This window comes from Lissotriton vulgaris, chromosome 10 (genome assembly GCF_964263255.1).
Source record: "Lissotriton vulgaris chromosome 10, aLisVul1.2, whole genome shotgun sequence".
In the NCBI taxonomy this organism is placed as follows: domain Eukaryota; kingdom Metazoa; phylum Chordata; class Amphibia; order Caudata; family Salamandridae; genus Lissotriton; species Lissotriton vulgaris.
In genome coordinates this window covers 1,155,367,112-1,155,386,701 of record NC_141698.1, presented here as the reverse complement: position 1 = coordinate 1,155,386,701, position 19,590 = coordinate 1,155,367,112, and the positions used below count along the sequence as shown (strand labels likewise).

At 48.0% G+C, this 19,590-nt stretch overlaps 1 protein-coding gene across 4 annotated transcripts in view; it reads left to right on the top strand.

Moving 5' to 3' along the window:
- Window positions 1-19,271, top strand: part of FAM13B (family with sequence similarity 13 member B) — a 476,175-nt gene extending 456,904 nt beyond the window's left edge. For 2 of the 4 annotated variants that reach the window (XM_086942255.1, XM_086942256.1), the window contains one exon: window positions 16,287-19,271. In XM_086942255.1, coding sequence (XP_086798381.1) covers window positions 16,287-16,410 — 124 coding nt within the window. In that variant the 3' untranslated portion in view covers window positions 16,411-19,271. The remainder of the gene's footprint in view (window positions 1-16,286) is intronic. The other 2 variants (XM_086942257.1, XM_086942254.1) reach the window with 1 other exon arrangement.
- Window positions 19,272-19,590: the final 319 nt, after the last annotated feature.

Sequence of the window (19,590 nt, the reverse complement as noted above, 5' to 3'; positions counted from 1 at the left end):
ATACAAAACAGCAGGCTCGGGGACGAGGATCTTCTGGGTGCAACCATCACTTCGAGGGGTAAGTTGGGATGTAGAGGGTTGTTTAGGCTCTGCTGGGTTGGGCACACAAGGCCCCGAGGCATCGGGTGCAGGGGTGCCTTGGGATGTTGGATTTTCTTACCCTCTCTGGTCGCAATAGGGGTGGGTCCTCTGGATTGAATCTGCAGGCGTCATCTGGAGGTTTGAGGCAGGTCAGGGGTCATCGGATCCCAGGTCAGGATCACCGGGGGGACTGCCTCAAGGTGTTTTTCCACTCGTTCCGGGTTCGGCGGGTGCAGAGTGTGCTGGATTAGTGCTCTCTGGCTGGTACCAGAAACTGCAGTTTAAACAAGTCCAGTGTTCACAGGAGGTTTCAATCTTTGAACTGAAGGCAGGCAGGTCCTCTAGGGTTTTTGAGGTTGCTGGCTGGAGGACACACTGGGGTTTCGCTGGAGCAAGTTCGGGAGGAGACAGGCTGGTAGGGCTGGAGCGAAGTCAGTCTGCGTCGTCCTCTTGTTAGCTTTGCACGGATCTTCGGTCCTTCTTATTTTTTTTCTTGTTGCTGGATCTGAGGAAGGAGGGTTCTGGGTGCCCCCTAAATAATAAATAATGGGGCGATACAGGTAGGTAAAGGGCAGGGACAAATGGGTCCCTTCCCTGGGGTGGGTAAACCCCCTATTCTGCCACTCTCTAGTGGGAGGGGGGCAGGACCCTGTCCCTGGTTGGCTGTGTCCCCCCCCATCCTCAAGATGGCGCGGACTCAAGGTTGTGCTTCACCTCGCCTCCCCCACCTTAGGGGTGGAGTTGGCAGAGGTGGGCACACCTCTGTTCCTCACTTGTTTTTCGCGCCAGTTCTCCTGCCCAAATTGAGGTTGAGGTAGAGCCAGTGGGGACCATTTGCTGAAAGCAGCAAATGGTCTGGAGAGGCTCACAAAGGTGGCATGCCTTTGAAGCTTCTCCTTCCAGAACCCTGCCCATCCTGGGGGAGGAGGCTTGGCACCTTCTCCCAGGATGTGCCTTGTTTCAGGCCCCAGAGAGCAGCAGCTCCTGACCCAGGGGTCCAGAAACATGTCTGGTGGTGGCAGCCTAAGCAGCCAATCAGCCAGTTTACTTTAAGTTAGTGGAGTTTCAGGGGGCATCTTTAAGATGCCCTCTGTGGTGTATTTTACATTAAGTCCCACACTGGCATCAGTGTGGGTTTAATGTGCCCAGACGTTTGATACCAAACTTCCCAGTCTTCAGTGTACCCATGATGGTGTGGAGTTCGTAATGACAAACTCCCAGCACCATATACTCTTAATGTCCTCACTGCACTTACAGTGCCCAGGAATGGACCTGTGTACTCGAGGGGTACAGGGCTCATGCACCTGTACCCTCACCACTGGCATAGGGCACTCCGCTAGAGGGCTGTCTGATGTATGCCAAGTGTGCCAAGTCGACTCTTTACTTTGTTCTGCACCAAGACACTTAGCCTGCAAAGGCAGTATGTGTGGGTGCCATGGTACAGGGCCCCTAAGGGGGGCAAAATAAGTGCTGCAGCCCTTAGAGGCCTTCTCTGGTCAGTGCCCTGGGTACCTAGGGTACCATTTACCAGGGGCTGACATGTGGCCAGAGATGCCAATTGGGGTTTAGGCTTCAATGCGGTTTTAGGGAAGGAACAAAGGCCCTCGGTACCGGATTAGTGGGAGTCCAGGGCACACTCAGTCAAAGAACATCAGTATTTCAGCAAAAGGTGGAGGCAACCATGCAAGAAAGAGGGACCCGTTAACACACTCCTTCAAACCGTCATTGCAGGCCACGTGACATTGTGGAGACAAAAGGGAAAACACAATGTGGCACACTTCCTGTGTGCCATGCCTGCAGGCACTGCATACAGTATATGTAAGTCGCCCCTACAACATCATTTACAGCCTCAAGGCAGAGTGCACTAATACTGCATGTGTGGACATATCTGCATGAGCATATATGCCCCAGTGATGTCGAAGTCCATTCCTAGATATTGCAAATGAACAGGGAAGCCATTTTAAGAACATGTACTGGGCACTGGTCATTACGAGTTCCCCAGCTACATGATGACGTCACTGAAACCAAAAGTGTTTGGTATCAAACATCTCCTATTAATAAACCCACAGAGCTTAGTGGTTTTGCAAACATCATCCCACTACAAACTGTTGAAAACACCTTTCTAAGGTATATTCTTTCTGTACCCCCCAGTACCTCTTCGTATGCCTGCCAATTCTCTTGTGGCAGAGTCTGGTAAGGATCAGACTAAGTGAAACCGGGAGATCCTGCCAGACACCTTGAGGTTGGAGGATCTTTAATGATACTTTGTATTAGATGCGTCTGTGATTTCATGAACAATCTGGGTCATCCAGAATATTTTTCATACCCAACCTCCATGCTGGAGATTCCTAGAAAGACACTAAAGAACGAGCCTTAAATTACTGGAATCGATCAGAATGGCAGGGGAAATTTCAAAAACTAGTGTGAGGCAACATCAGTTACGTAGAACTCTGGGGGATGGAGCCTTACCTATCTTTCGTACCAGGAACTTTTGACACATTTCTTTTAACTAGGTTTAGATATGGAAATGTACTGGATTAGTGTCATTACCGAAAATTAAGGATTGGTCCCACGATTTGTTACTGTGTCCCTGGGACAAAATCTCAGAACAATCAACTATGCACTTTGCCTTGTTCTGTACATTTTATACTGAGTCAAGGAAAGTCTGGATTGTTCCATTTAAAAAAAAAAACAGGAGCTTAGGCAGTGTTGCCCAGCCATGTTTTTTACTCCAGCTACTGGGAAATGAGCATATAGCGTAAAGATTAGCAATGTTTTTAAAGAAGGCGCTTTAATAGAGGAAATGTTGTATCATTACTGAGTTGTAATTGGACTATCTTGTGTAAGAGGAGCTGAGTTTTTATTGTTGTGCTGCTGTAAATATTATGAAATGATAATGTTCTTTTTCTATGCGCTTTTATGTCTGTCTTAAAAAACAGCTGAATAAAGCTTTCCTTGACTTGACTTCAAACCCACACTGATGCCAGCGATGGATTTAATACTTGCACCCAGAGGGCACCTTATAGGTGTCCCCTGAAAACCTACCGACTGCCAGTGTCATGGGTGACCGGTGTAGACCACCCTGCCACCAGAGACCGGTTTCTGACCCCCCCTAGAGGTGATAGCCGACGCTGTCTGAGAGCAGAAACGATGCCTGCTCTGGCCGGAGGTGTTGTCACCTTCTCCAAGCAGGATGGCTAAGTAATTAACATATCAAGGCTGGAGGCTTCAAAGGCGTCTGCAGTTTTTGATATGTGGCTCTGGCTTCTCCCAGACAGGGGACATGCCACCGCCTGCTCAGACCCACATGGCTCCAGAACCAGCGGGGAAAATGAGCTAGTCACCAGGCGTGTTCCATACCAGGCTCGTTCCACCCCTAAGGGGGCTACCTGATGTGAACAGGAAAACCAGAATTCCACTGACTTGGTTTTGGGTGAAATTAGGTTTGCTGGGTCAGAGTTATTCCCACAGGAAGTGGTCATATGGGGGTGTAGGAACCCTAAAATTAAGTAGCCCATTGGTTACTACCCGTCACTCCCTTTAACACCCCAACATGAAGTATTTAGGAGACGCACCTGATTCCTCATGACAAAAACAAGGCATCCTTTTATGCTCAGCCGATGAACAACCCGTGGAAGGATTATGATGCAGACCGTCCAGGGCAGGGGTCTCCAAACCGGTCCTGGAGGGCCGGATCCATGCCAAATTTTTTGGATATCCCCATTGAGATACATGTAGTAATTTTAAAAATCTGGCATGGATCCGGCCCTCCAGGACCGGTTTGGAGACCCCTGCTCCAGGGGATGCAGACGTAGAGCCTGCTTCACCTAAGGCCTCTCCCCCTGACAACATGATGACCTACCACGGGGTCATTTAATGGGCTGCATTATACCTTGAGCTGGATATGCATACCTTTCCAGAGGATGAATACTACTTGTGGAAACATTAGCAAAGTCAGAGCGATTAGTGGCAGTTACTCACATTGCGTAAAGCCGATGCCTAAGTCCGGCTGAAACTTTTTTTTAAAGAACCCTTTAGAACCCAGGTGGTTACCCTTAGGGTAGAAAAAAGTAAACATCTCCCTCAGATCTGATCTACGTTACAGATTGTGTCTCCAGACTCCTTCATAGTGCACACTGCCTGGAAGTGGGATCTGCATGAGCCACAGGAAATTCCTGTCCACCAAAGGAGGAGGGCAAAAGGATAGACGCTGCTGGAAGGAAGGTTGCAGTGGGAGCCGCAACCTAGTGGCGGATGGGAAACTCCCTGGGCGTCGTGGCGGATGGGAAACTCCCTGGGCGTCGTGGCGGATGGGAAACTCCCTGGGCGTCGTGGCGGATGGGAAACTCCCAGGGCGTCGTGGCGGATGGGAAACTCCCTGGGCGTCGTGGCGGATGGGAAACTCCCTGGGCGTCGTGGCGGATGGGAAACTCCCTGGGCGTTGTGGCGGATCGCAACCTCCCTGGGAGTCGTGGCTTCCCACTGGAGGATGACCCATTGGTCCCAACCTTTACCTACCTGCAAAGCCCCTAAATCTAGTATTCAGGGACCACCCCAAACCTTGCCTCCTCAGACGAGAACTGACCAAGATGAGCACCAAAGAGCTGTGCTAAAGCTAAGAAGAGAAGGGCGCCCACCCACTTGTCCCCAAACCCACTGGCCTGTCCCAACCTCGAACCTGCACAAGCGAAATCCCAGTGTGTCCTGCAGCCAGCAACCTCAAACCTGACTCCCGTGAGCACTGGATTTGCTCACCCACAGACGTGGCCCCAGCCCTACCCGCCTGTCCAAACCTCGAACCTGCTCCAGAGAAATCCCAGTGTGTCCTGCAGCCAGCAGCCCCCAAGACGGTGGAAACTTGACTTCACATCAGTTTTTTGTTGTTGCAACTTCTCATGAACAACAAACTGCCATGTAGCATTGCCAAAAAAAGGATTGGGTGGGGTTCTGGCTCCAGTGTTAAGAAGCTAGTCACCTTTGGAGTTGGCTCGACCTTCGGGCATATCCCAGGTCATCGGCCACCTGGTGGGCCTTCTGAACACCAGGGCAGCTGAACTAAGCCAACAACTACCTACTGATCACGAAAGGTGACTCCATCCCAAGATAGCACAGAAAATCTTAAGAGGAGAACGTTGATTAGATGTTTTCCCTACTGTTGAGAATGCGCGTTGTCAAAACTTGTGTTTGCTAGAGTTCCTAATATGCAGTAATAAACTCTTATTGAGACCTACACACCATCTGGGAGTGACAGACCGACCTATTCACATATGGAAAGAGACACTTAGACTCGAGCTCAGTCACAGAGATGAACACAAAGAGATTGACGGGCACACTAAAGCACAATGTTTTGCTAGACTGAATGTTCCAATGATGTACTGTTGCTACAGACAATGGGGAAGCTTCCAGGTGGGGACAATTGAGGGTGCAGGTCCGTTCAGCAATTATATTGCAACAGCATTAAGGCTGCTTTCTTGGTGTGTTGGATTTACAAGTGATTTCCAGGGGCTCTGCATCGCTCAGGTTGTGCAGCATTACTGGGACGTGGTTGGTTCTGTGTAACTTTATGTGAGAGTAACATTACATAGCAAGCCATGTTTGTGGCCAACAGTTTAAAGAAGAAAAAATCCAATCTTTTATTCTAAACCCAATCAATATGTTAATTTATATTGCATCTATTACAATTAAGTATGTATCTTAAAGAAACACGTTTGTTATAGATTCCTTACCTTAGAATTACCCCTAGGCGCAGCCTGGATCCGGAATATTTTTCCTTCAGCAGTACCTATGCGCGTCAGTAGGTGGCGTAGGTCGACTCTGTGATCGTAGTCTGCGTCATGGTCATCGGGATGACGTCGCGGAAGCTACTTAGACGCCACCCTCGAGTGCTGACGTCAGTTCTTTCTTTTTCCGTTCCAGCATGCGCAGGTCCGGACAGAGCGGCACCCCCAATCAATTTTTTTTTTACTTTTTGCAACTTTTTGCCAAATCTTTTTAAAGTCTATATCGCCTCCCGGTGCACGAGGGATGCCTGGTTTCAAGTCCTGTGGTTCCTGTTCTCGACTGATGTTTGGAACTGATCCGCACCGCGTGTGCCTCTACTGTCTGGAGCGCGACCACGATCCCAAGTCGTGTTCCGACTGCCGGACCATGGCCTGAAGTCTTTGCGGGAGCGGTCCCGAAAGCTCCTCGAGGCCCGTCAGTCGGCTCCGCGTCGCTCGAGGTCCAGGTTGCGTGGAAAGTCCGAGGACCAATTGCGGAACCCCCATCACTCCTCGTCAAAGTCTTCTCACTCGTCTGGTAAGTTGAAGCATAAGAAGTCGAAGAAGAATTGTCACTCTTCAACTTTCGTGGCTCTGCGTGCAGAGCCTTCAGGGTCGACTCTGGCCTGACCGGGAGCGACCCCTGCCCAGCTTTGTCAATTTTATGAAGCCATGCCCGCCATCTTTGAGCAGCCCGACAGCCGGTGCGCCTTTGGGCCCCATGGGTCCGCTGGGGGGGCCTAGGCCTTCAATGCCAGCTACTTCGGCCCCGGCACCACAAGGCCCCCTTGGATCCAGGCCTGGATCTGGATCGGCGCAGGTCGACCATGTCCGCAGCCAATGCATGTTGGACCTCCAGCCGGCGTCGACCCCGGCTACTGCATCGATGTGGATACAGAGCCGGACTTCGAGCTACCTTCTGTGGCTGTCATGACTAATCTCCTGACAGAGCAGCGAGCTCTTCGGAGCCCCTGCTGCCCTTTATTTATGCCCTCACTGCCATCCTTTTGGGGACGTAGTCCCGGCCCAACACAGGGGCTCCTGTGGATAGGATGGTTGCCCAGTGCCACCGCCCGGCCGACCCCGCGTTCCTCTCCCAACACCTTTCCCCCATGAGCTTGAAAGTCCAAGCCTCTACGTCCCAGAGCGCATTCCCTAATGCACCACCGGACAGGGAATCCAGGAGGCTTGATCAGCTTGGGAGGAAAATGTTTTCTTCCTCCAGCTTAGGGCTGCGGTCGATGAACACTGCATGCCTCTTGGGCTGTTATTCCCACTCTGTGTGGGATACGGTGGCGCAGGTGCTGCCTCAGTGTCCAGAGAAGGCCCGGGCTGTGCTCTCCCTTGCTGTTGCTGAGGGAAGAGACACAGAAAAGTTTGCCATACAATGTGTTCTGGACACCACCGACTCACTGGGCAGGATCATTTCACCGTCTGTAGCGCTTCACCGTCACGCGCGGTTGAGGACGACTGGCTTTTCTGGGGATGTCCAGAACACCTCGATGGACATGCCCTTTGATGGCCGTCGCCTGTTTGGCGACAAGGCAGACCTTGTGCTAGAGCGTTTCAGGACTCTCTGGCTACGGCCAAGATCTTGGGCCTCTCCACCTCGCAACCTACACGGTCTGCTTTTCGCCCCTTTCGTGGCCACGGAAGGAGTGTCCCAACACATTCTTTTCAGAGCCACGGGCGGGCGCAAGCTCAACTTCCATGCGGCCGGCGACTTGGGAACCACAGGCGTGGTTCTGGGAGCCAGCGGGCAGGCCTGTCCACCTTCGCCCCCTATGCAGCAGCCTCCAAACCCTCCTAGTCCGACCTTTCAGGCCCATCAAAATCCAGTGGGCCCCAGGATTCGTCATCACTTCCCCCTACTGACACACCATCATGCAGGACAGGTGGGTTATTGAGATATTCTGAAGGGGCTACTCCACTACTCCTCCAGCCATGCCACCCCAGTATCATCGTATGTAGGGGGTTCATCTGGCGCTTCTCCAACTGGAAGTAATGGTTCTCTTGGCCAAGGGAGCCATTGAGCTCGTTCCTGCCCCAGAAGTAGGTTGTGGTGCTAATCCCACTGCTTTCTAGTGCCCAAGAAGGAAAAGGGCCCATGTCCTATCTGGGATTTCAGGAATGTCAACTGCTTCCTCTGGAAGAAGTTCAAAATGTTGACCCTGGCTCAGGTCCTGTCTGCTCTCGACCCCTCAAGACTGGGGGACAGTGTTGGGCTTGCAGGACACTTATTTTCACATCCCCGTCCTGCCGGCCCACCGGTGTTACCTGCGGTTCAAGTTCGGCCACGAGCATTTTTACTATGTTCACCTTTAGCTTACCAGCGCCCCTCAGGTGTTAACAAAAGTAATGGCGGTGGTCGCAGCTCATCTGCGCATATCTAGGGTTCCAGTCCTTCCCTATCTAGATATCTGATTGCTGAAGGCGGGCTCACCCCAGGCAGCTGTCTCCCACCTCTAGACTACGGCCAACCTCCTGCATTTGCTGGGGTTCTCCATCAACGTGCCAAAGTCACACCTGATTCCTTCCCAGAAGCTCCTCTTCATCGGAGCGGTTCTGTACTAGACGCAGTTTCGGGTTTATCCTCCCGAACAGAGAGTCCGGGATATTCAGGCTATGATCCCAATCTTTCATCCTCTATCCCGGGTTTTCGGTCAGAATGACAGCATGAGTTTGGGACCCCACTAATGTTAATTTATGACCAGGGAAAAGAGGACAACATCTTCAATAACATAATAAATTTCCCCCATGGCCTTATCATACTTTTTTATAAGGCATAGCTCATATATTCAATAAGCCTTCAGATTAACACAGGTACACAATTATTTTTTTCTAGTTTTTGATATTTTATTCATTTTTTCTGTAGTATATCAAAAAAGACTTTTTCTATGTTTACTATTTTACCATATGTATTCATCAATAGTACTTATAATCATATAAACATTACAATTCAATAAACAGTTCCTTTGTCTCTACAGTTCAATATATACATAAAAAGGAATTTTTATAGTAGAAAACAAGCACCCGGTCTACCACACACTTAACAACATTCACACCTGCTCATTCATACAATTACACACACTTCTTTTTACATCCCAAACAATTTCTGAGGTTGAGGTAACAGATATTAATCGTGAATCTCCACGCCAGGTTGACGCGCGTTTCGGTGGGCTCGTACCACCTTCCTCAGGACCAACAAAGAAAAAGTTTTTCTCTTCAGCGTGTGTACACAGGGTACCCTTAATCTAGATTTGACCAAATGTATTGTATATGGTTCTATTTGTTCACTTGTACAATTTGATCATGTAGTTTTAGTCATTCATGTAGATGGAATATATGTGCCCAGGGATGAGTCGAATCAACAGACTTAGTGGCTATACTTGTCAGCTTTCTTCATGCAGAAAATAAAGATTTTTTGGAAAGGCAACTTCATTTTTATTCCTTTTGTCCGTTGGTGGCTTCATCTCTGCAACTTCTAGTCTCCAATTTTGTCAGATATCTTTATTTGTTCATTTATTTCCACACCCATTTCTCAGTTACGACAATCTTTCTATTGATAGGTAAAATCATATAGCCAGCACACCCCGTACGATCCGGTCGTAAAACGCCGTTTCCGACCGGATCGTACGGGGTGTGCTGGCTATATGATCAGGACTCTTTCCTTCTATTCCTTTTGTTATACCTCAGTGGGACTTATTTTTATTTTATTTTGAAAGTTTTATATAGCGCGAACAAGATCTTTGCAGATATCAGAGCGCTTTACAGGGCGGGGAATACAAACATGAGGGTGCATAACAGGCCATTCGGTATAGCGCCATAGTAGACAATAAGTGGGGTGGGGTAGGTACATGAGGGAGCATGGTAAAGCCGATACATTGATAATGCAAATAGTACATAAGTGTGAGCATAGACAGTCAGGTAAGTAAATAAAACAAGTAATACGAATCATCGAAGGGATCGAGCAAATAATGCAGATCGGTGCAGAGACTTTAAGAATTCCCGTTAATGGATCAGGTGTATTTGGCTATGAGGATAGCTTTTACTTCTTTCTTAAAGAGTGCGATGGAGGAGATGAGTCTGGTTTCAGGAGGGAGTGAGTTCCATATCCTGGGTGCCATTCCTGAGAAGGAGCGTTTGTACGATTTTTTCCTTCCGGAATCTTTGAGGTTTTAGCAGAAGATTGTTTGTGCCTCTAGTCACTTTTGTTGAGGTATTGGGGTCCGGTGTTGTGGAGGGCTTTGTAGGTGTGTGAGCAGCTTGAAGGTCACTCTTTTTTCGAAGGGGAGCCAGTGGAGGTCCTGTCGGTGCTGGGTGATGTGGTCTTGTCGTGGGTGCTGAAGATGAGTCTGGCTGCGGCGTTCTGGACTGTCTGGAGTTTGTGGAGCAGAGATTTGTTGATTCCGGCTTAGAGAGCATTCCGGTAGTCCAGCCTGCTGGTAATGAGTGCATGGGTGACGGTCTTCCTAGATTCTGAAGGGATCCATTTAAATGTCTTGCGAAGTATGTGGATGGTGTTGAAGCATGTGTAGGCTACGGTGTTGGCCTATGGGTCTGTCACATGAACCATCTTTATCTACTTTAAATCTACCTAAGAAGGAGATTGGCCATGTTATATGCCCTACTCTATCAGTCACACCGTGTGTGAGATCAAAGAATAGTGGAAGCAGTAACCAGGGCTAACCGCCCAAAGTGTGTGACTGCAAGAACTAGACTAGAGTGAAAATGTGTTAGTTGGGAGCATGATCAACCAAAGAGCTGAGAGAACAGAGGATGCATCTAGGGCAGAGAAAATTAGAAGCATCATGTTCATTTTTGTGTGGGTGTGTGACATTGTGTCCTTCCCTAATAAACAGTGTTGGTTCCTTAAAGCTACTCCTAGTGTCAAGGGCTGACACATATGTATGCTGTCCCCATCATCTGACGCAATTGTGCTCGTTCATGGTATAATTGTGCCATTGCCATAATATTGCATCCTTTGCTATTTTGGGCATACAAGTCTAGTAATTACATACTTGCTGCCATCACTGACATATTAGGAGCATGACTGATCTGCTTTTAGCCATTCCTGACAGAGTGGCAACCGCTTCTCCCATAATAATGTCCATAACTGATATATGTTGGGCATCCAGCTGTGGCACAGTGGTAGCCCCAGTTTAATGGTGGGCATTTTTAGCATAACAGATGCATTAATAGTGTAATGGTGAGCATGCATGGCCTATGATTCCAATTCCTGGGTATTTGAAGCAGAATTTGTCCATCCCTGGCATTTTTACATGGCGGTACTCAATAAAAACGAAAAGCTGATGTTTAGGGAATGTGTATTTTCTAGCAATGAAAACTGGTTTGATTTTTAAAGGAACAAGTTATGCTTTTTCTGAAAAGGTTTTTCTTTTGGAAAATTGAGTTTGATTGCTGGAAAGTGGAAAGTGGTTTTGATAGAAAAATGTTTTTTTTTTTAAAACTAATATGCTAATGAAGACAAAATATTACAAATTCTAAAACACATTTAAAGTTGTTAGCTGAATGATAATTCAATTTGAGTTGGGGAGACTTACTGCTGTAGTAGTACCCTTTGTGGCACACAGCATGTGATGATCTTAATTTTACTTGATTATAAGCATTCAATATTGATAAACGTTTTCCTAGCATTCGGGTTATAACTGGAATACTTGGGTGGTGACTCCTGATAAATCTTTCTTAGGGTGATCATAGTGTAATGTTAATACATATCATCAGCATTTTACAGTGACAAAATATGCTAGAAGCTCGGCAGGAAATTCCTTGAGCAGAATTAGCTCTCACTACAGAAAAGGTTGGAGACCCCTGCTCTAGTGTTTCTAGAACCGCCAGAGATTGTCAGCTTCTGGGTGAGGTATCCGGGTGAGCTCAGGTGTACAGCCTTGTGAGTCATGCATGCGATTTTCAAATGTATTCTGGCTTCAAAAGGTAGCCAGTTCAGAGATTTCAAGTCAGGGGAGATATGAGAGTGCTTTTTTGATCCAGTGGTGAGTCTCGCTGCCGTGTTTAGAGAAGCTCTTAGGGGTGCAGTAGAAGTTAGAGGGAGCCCGCAGAGGGCTATGCTGCCGTATTCTATTCGAGGGAGGACTAGTGCTTGTACTGCAGTTTGGAAGTCTTTGGTTGGGAGGAAGGGTTTAAGTTTCCTCAGGGTATTGATTTGGTAGTTCGCTCCTTTAGTTGCCTTGCTGATATGTTGCTGCATGTTGAGATTGGTGTCGAGTGTTATGCCTAAAGATTTTGCTGAGTCCACAATGGTGGGTTGGACATTGAGCGCAGTTAGGTGTTTAAGCCAAGTTTGAGTGGTGGAGATCTTCGCGGGGGGTGAAATCAGAAGGAACTCTGTTTTCAGAGCATTGAGTTTGAGATGATTATCTGGAAGCCAGGATTGGGTGTTTCTGATCGTTGAGTTCAGGAGTACAATGTCTTTGGGGGATTGTAATTTGAGATATAGTTGGGTGTCATTGGCGTACATGTGGAAGAGTACATTGGATGCTTGTAGCAAGGTGGTGAGAGGTTCCATGACTAGGTTGAACAACGTTGGGGATAAGGAGGATCCTTGGGGGACACCTAACGATACAGGTATTGGCGAGGACATCAGGTTGTTGTTCTTGAATTTCTGCGTCCTGTTGTGTAGAAAGGAAGTGAACCACTTGAGAACAGCCCCAGAAAGACCCATTCTTGTGTTTAAAAGTTCAAGTAGCTTCTCATGTTTAACAGTGTCGAATGCTGAGGAGAGATCAAGAAGGATGAGGAGGCAGGTGTCATTTTGATCTAGGATTTGAAGGGCGTCGTCAATAATGTGAGTCATAGCAGTTTCTGTACTGTGCCCTGCTCGGAAGCCTGATTGATGAGGGTTGAGGAGATCAAACAGATCAATGTGTTTAGTCAATTGTAGCTGCGCGCATTTTTCCAGGAGTTTGGCTAGAGTGGGAATATTGGTAATGGGACGGTAGTTGTTTGGATCAGATGGGTCGGCTGTAGGTTTCTTTAGTAAAGGAGTGACTTGTCCAACTTTGAGGGAGTCCGGGATGGATCCTTGTTGAAGTGAGCTGTTGATGATTTTAGCCTAGAGTGGAAGGGCCAAGGGGTGAAGTCTTTGACAGCATTAGCAGGAAGGGGGTCCGTGAGGTGATTGGATGGTTTCAGGGTGCCGAGCAATTTGCCAATTTCTTCTTCAGAATAGGTGTCAAAGGATGACCATGTAGCATTGTTTTTTGATTCCGTGGGTGCTATGCAGTGAGATTTGGGGTAAAGGCTCGCATCAATGAGGAGATCACTTTATGTTGTCAGTTTTTTGGATAAAGAAAGCAGTGAAGTCTTCACAGGAGGGTGATTCATGCATAGTGTTGAGTGGTTGGGGTTGATCCTTGGATTGTGATCTGATTGGCTCAAACAGTTTTCTCAGACTTTTTTTGCTTGGTCGAGCTGGAGGCTGAAGAAGGCTGATTTTGAGCGCTTTATTTTCCTGAAGTAGCCGTTTCTCTTTTCCTTCAGGTTTTTTAGGTGCAGTGCAGAGGGAGATGATCTCCAGGTGCGCTCTGCCATTCGCATGGTTCGTCTATCCTCATTGAGACTCCCGTCGTACCATGGGTTGGAGATTTTAGCGGAGACTCTTTTTAACTGCATGGGTGCAGCCTCATTAATTATTGCGGTCATGGCGTTGAAATAGTGGTCAGTCAAGGATTGGACGTCCGTAGCGCCAGTAGGAGGGAGTAGGAGGTCGCAACTGTTCGGGGGTAGGGATTGTGGGTTGAGCTTTTTCAGGTCTCTTTTCCAGACTTTAGTCTTGGAGGATTAAACCGTGTTGACTTTGACTTTTTCATTGATGAAGAATGTGACAACATGATGGTCTGACCAGTCACAAGGTTGAATGGAATCAAGTTGGATAGCGTCCTCTTTGGAGATGATAAGGTCGAGGATAGAGCCTTTCTCATGGGTCGGGCTGTTGCAAAATTGTGTGAGGTCAAGGGCGTTGAGGAAAGTTTTGAGACTATTTACCACCGCATCATTGCGATCGTTCCAGTGGAGGTTGAAGTCACCAAGGTATATTTGGGTGAGCTGTCGTCCGGAGTTGGTAGAGATCATATCCATGATTTGTTGGGCGAAGGTGAGGTTGTCCCTGGGTGGATGGTAGATGCCGTGAAGAGAGCATATCGGTTTGCCCTCACTAACGATATCGAGGCAGATGTATTCACAGGAAGTTGGGGAGGGTAGGGAAGGTGCAGTGACTTTCAAAACAGAAAGGTTGTTCCTGTATATGCGTGCGATTCCACCACCTATCTTGCCAGACCTCTCAAGTCTAATGATGTGGAAGTTGGGGGGAACCAGAATGCCCATCATAGGTGTAGACGATTCCGTTAGCCAGGTTTCAGTTAAGATGATTAGGTCAAGGTCCAATGTTAAGATGAGATCAGCGATGGCGGAGGAGTGTCTAGAGGCCGATCTGCAGTTGAGGAGAGTGCATTTGAGACGGGGTGTGTCAGGGGAGGTAGAGGGTTCTAGAGTGAGAGAGACTTTTCTAAGGTTATTAGGGACGGAGATTCTGTTGCTTAGTGTGGGGGGTCTACGGGGATTTGAGTGTATCGTGGGAATGGAGAGGTGAGTGGTGGTTGTGTGGTTTAGGGGAGCAGGGTCGTATGAGCGGAGGAGGGTGAGTGTGTCGATGTCCGAAAGAGGGTTGCATGGGCGACGGGCGGTAGTTGCGATTGTGGACAGGGATCGCGGTCCAATGTGAGAGGTGTAGAGTGTGAGTCATCCGGAAGGGTGGGGGGCAAGTTGGGAGGGGGGGTGGTGGTGTGTGAGGGGTGTCTGGGATGAGAGAGGAGTAGTTCTTTGATGGTGTGAATGTCCTCTTTGATGCTGTGCATGTCTTCTTTGAACTGGAGCAAGGTGAGCATAATATTGTCCAGTGTGGGATAAGTGTTGGAGTTAGGGAAGGGTGAGTGACTGACCTGAGTATTAGCGTGCAGGTGAGGGGGTGGGTTGGTGTTCGTGCAGATCTCCGTGGCGTCGATGTACGGGTTGGTGTTAGAGAGGAGAGAGGGGTTGGGAGGAATGGTTGTGGATGAGGTAGGGAGGGTGTTAGTGGTGTAGATGAGGGCATTGGTGGCAGACAGACTTGAACGTAGGCTTGACTTTTTTAATGTGCGTTCCCTTTAATTTGCTTCACAACTGTCCTTTGAGACTTCTGACTCTTAAAACTGCATTCCTGGTTGCCATCACATCTGTCAGAAGAGTGAGTGAGCTCCAGGTTCTTTCATCTAAGCCTCCTTGCCTGTCTGTCCATCCGGACAAGGTAGTTCTCAGGACTCGTCCATCCTTTCTGCCCAAGGTTGTCACAGCCTTTCACATAGGACAGACCATTACTTTGCCTTCTTTCAGCATCCTTCGAAAGAGGAAGAGGCTCCACAGTCTGGACCCAAAACTTGCGCTCTCCTTTTATCTGGATTGCACCTCGCAGTTCCGGGTGGATGGCCAGCTCTTTATAGGCTACGTAGGCGCCAAGAAAGGTCGGGCCGTACACAAACAGACCATCTCTAGATGGGTCGTTTTGTGCATTAAAGCCTGCTATTCTCTAGTTAAAAAGGAGCCTCCAGTAGGGTTGCACGCCCTTTCCACCAGGGTGACGGCGGCCACTACTGCTTTGAGGTGGGAAGTCCCTCTAATGACCTCTGCAGGCAGCTACGTGGGCATCACTGAACACGTTCACCAAGCACTACTGCCAAGTCCGGAGAGAAAGCTTCTTTGGCCGTTCTGTTCTCCATGACTTTCTGGTGTGATCTTAGTTTGCAGACCCACCTCTGGTGTTGGTATTTCTGGGGTATCATTTCTAAGGTAAGGAATCTACAACTAACGTGTTTCTGTCAGATGAACCAGTTACTTACCTTCGGTAACGATATATCTGTAAGAAACATTCGCTAGTTATAGATTCCTTCGCGCCCCACCCATCCTCCCCATTCTGCAATCTGATTTCTAAGGTTAAGGGCCCTAGTTTTGTGCACCAGTGGTCAGTGTCTTGCATGGCTCTGCGTCCCTGTCGCGGAAAGTCGTGTACAAAACTGACCGCACGTGAGGACGGTGTCTAAGTAGCTTCTGCGACGTCATCCTAGCGACCACGACGCCGCCGACTGACGCGGAGTCGACTGACGCGCAGGTGTACTGCTGACAAAAACTTTTCGGATCCAGTCTGGCGCCTGGGGACAATTCTAAGGTAAGGAATCTATAACTAACTAATGTTTCTTACAGATATATCGTTACCGAAGATAAGTAACTTGTTCATTTTCATTTTGAAGCACTTTAAAGAATACCACATGTTTATTTACATAAAGAAAACATACTTTTTACAGTGTGCAGTTTCTCACTATGTTTAGATGCCTATTATCTGCTGAGTACTAAGTCCTTTTTTTCTCCTGCTTCTAGGAATGCACAGAAGGAGGACCGAGCTCAGCGGCTCGAAGATTACAGAGAATACAAGAAAATAAAAGCCAAGCTTCGACTTCTCGAGGTTCTCATCAGCAAACAAGATTCTTCTAAATCCATCTGAGCTCTACGACGCAAGGTGTCACTTCGGGTCAGTATCTGAGCGCTACGACTAAAGATGGCACCTCTGGCCGGTATCTGAGCGCCACGACTAAAAATGGCATGTGGGGTCGGTATCTGAGCGCTACAACTAACGATGGCACCTCGGGTCGGTACCTGAGCCCTGCAGGAGAAGATGGATCCTCAGCTTGTCACTGAAGAGTCCTTTGGGCTTGGGCTTCGCTCTCGCAGAAGTCCATTCTCTGCACTCAATTGTGGTGTCACATGAGAAAGGAACTGAAGTGCTTCTGTGCCTGGGTTGCTTGGCAAAAGAAACGTTCATAATGAACATGGACTGCGATTTAAGCACACTTTTTTCTTTTTTTTCCTTAAAATGTAGATGTATTTTGTTTGAAGATGCCTATAACTTTTGTTTTCAAGGTTCTGAAAACCTTTGCGATTTGTTAACATTTATTACTTAGTGTTTACTGCAGAATAAGCTAATGAAACTCCAGATGCCTTTTTGTAGTTTGGACTGGCAGCCGATTGAAAACACAGGTACACACACTCCTGGGACATCAAAACTCCTTCCAAAGGATCACTGTGGAACAGCTTTTCTGTGTAATATACAGTATTCCATATCACTTGCTGCTAGCATCTAAATTTGATGATTTTGTTTTTTCACAGTACACCACCTCTACAAAACGACAGATAAGCCCAAAGTGACCTTGCTTCTTGTCATTGTGCAGCTTGGAAAACAGAATATTTTAGATATCACATGCTGCCTCTGGGATGAATCAGCTGCTGTCATTCTGTCACCAGCCACCATCAACTAGGATGTGTATTGCAATGAAATCGGTCTGTCACCTATCTGAGCAGACGAATCCGTTGTGGCTCCTACTCACTTAGAAGATTTGTGCAGCTTGTTTAAGGTTCGTGTGCTCCAAGTTTGTAGCCGATTCTTGGTTCATGCACATATGAGACACTTCAAGGACTACTTTTGTTGTGTTCCGTTTCTAGCGGTGAGCAGTGTTTTGGTCTAAGATTATCTGTTGTGCAGGCCTCCTGGGCTTGTCTGAGTGCCTGTGGTGCACATAACTGTCTGCTCTATGCTTTGGCGTTCGGCTTCAGTTTTACCCCCTGAGTACCAACACTCCTCAGATCTTTTATTCTCTTTGACTATCCTAACATTGTAGTGAGGGCCTTGTAAACCGGCTTGCCATCAGCCTGGAGCCCGCGAGACCATTCACAATGTACAGCGTGTTCAAGAGCGTGGACGTTTTATCCATGCTCGAGTCTGCCCATTTGTTTTCAGTTTTTAAGTCTTGTTGGTTTTTAGACTAGCTGTCTGCAGCAACAAATGAAAGCTAGCACTGAGTGGGACCTGCCTTGAGGCATGTCTTTTTGCTTTTGTTTTCCTGTTAATGTGCTGTACATGTAGAGAAAGGGAAACCCTTAGTGTGTGCGCAGGAGCTGCCCTTCATTCTTGCTAGATTGTACCCTTGGTGGGAGCTATAAAGTTTGTTGGGTTCTTACTGTTCCAAGGTCTGGAGAACCTTCCCACTGCTACCAGTCCAGGGGTTACTTCCTCCGCCCAGATACTTTTTAACAAAGCGCCTCCATCTTTTTATATGAGCCCCTTGCAGTGACTGCTTTCCTTTTTTGTATATAGGAAGGTCTTCAAGTGTGTGCCTCTTCATTCTAGAGTCTTGATTTGATGTTGTGTGCCAACTATTAATCTCACTCTGTCAGCTGTACTCCTCAAATCCCTTTCATTAGGTTAGTCTGCTTAAGCTGTAAGTTTCTTTTTCGTCGTGCAATACCGTATTCTGTGTTGGTTCTGACAGTTAGACCGGACCCTGGTAGTTAAGGAAGGACAGGATCTGTAGACATTTAAATGTCACTTAAGCTTTGAAGTCTGTCTTCTCCACATGGAGTTCAGGTAGTAATATAAAATGCTAAGTTGGGATTCAACCTAGCTGAGTTTGAGTTGATCAGAGGTTAGCATCACCCACTGTATTTCAGAGGTGAATGATGGGTAAACTCTGCCCAGTTGAGCACCTTAGTTATAATGCTAATCTGAGCACTCCGACTGAGCTCTGCATCTTAAACATTGTCCGGGCTCAGGTGAATCTCGAGACCAGCAGCTGTGGAGTGCACCAGTAAAGGAGGCGGTGGCACCCAGCAGCAACACCGCAAATCTTGAGTTGTTTGTTTAACTTGATTTCTCACATTCCCTCAAGCCTGTTAGTTTTAAACTCTAGCAAAATGTCCCTGAGGATCATTGACAGACACCAGAGTCTCCTCTTCTCGAGAGTAGAGTTCTCAGTCTACGAAGAGATCCTTTGATGGAGCCTGACGGACCATCACACTCTCCGTGCACCAGGATACTACCTCTGACATTCCTACTCTCCCTCACTGAAAAGAACCACAACCACCAGCCAAGAGTGTCCTGATCCAGCTGGAGGCCAGGGCCAGCGAGTGATGTCACAGATACATTTGAGCCCTAAGAGGACCAATCACCTTCCTGGGCCAGGAAGAGCAGTCGTGAGAGCATTCCAAGAATTGGACGCCACACTGATAAAGTGAGAACAACCAGCTGATCGGGCCAAGACTTGTGCTGTGATCTCTGCCTCTTCTTAAGCCACTGAGGAAGGGCCTGCATCCTCTCTTGCACAAGTGCGGCATAGAGAATCCAGAAAACAAAGCAATGTTGCTGCCTGCTAGGTGCAATGGGACTTTATTCTAGTGTGGCAGTTTCCCGTCCTTTTATCCATGGGTTGACACCTGGTAACTCAGCTCTGATCTCCCTATTGTAAATCCGTCATTTTAGAAATGACAAACTGTTCACCTCCCATGTGCGTGTGGATGTAAAAAAAAGAAAAATGGCCGCCTCTCAGCAGTTCCCTGGAACCTGCGTTCCCATCAATGAAGAGCCTCGTATCCCACGGGGTATGCCGTGCACCTGCGTTCATCAATGGTGAAAAGCCTCGCCCCCCCAGGGTGTGCCGTGCACCTGCTTTGAGCCTCGCCTCCCACGGGGTGTGTCGTGCACCTGCTCTTCCATCAATGGTGAAAAGCCTCTCCTTCCACGGGGTGTGCCGTGCACCTGCTTTCCCATCAATAGTGAAGAGCCTCGTATCCCACGGGGTATGCCGTGCACCTGCGTTCATCAATGGTGAAAAGCCTCGCCCCCCCAGGGTGT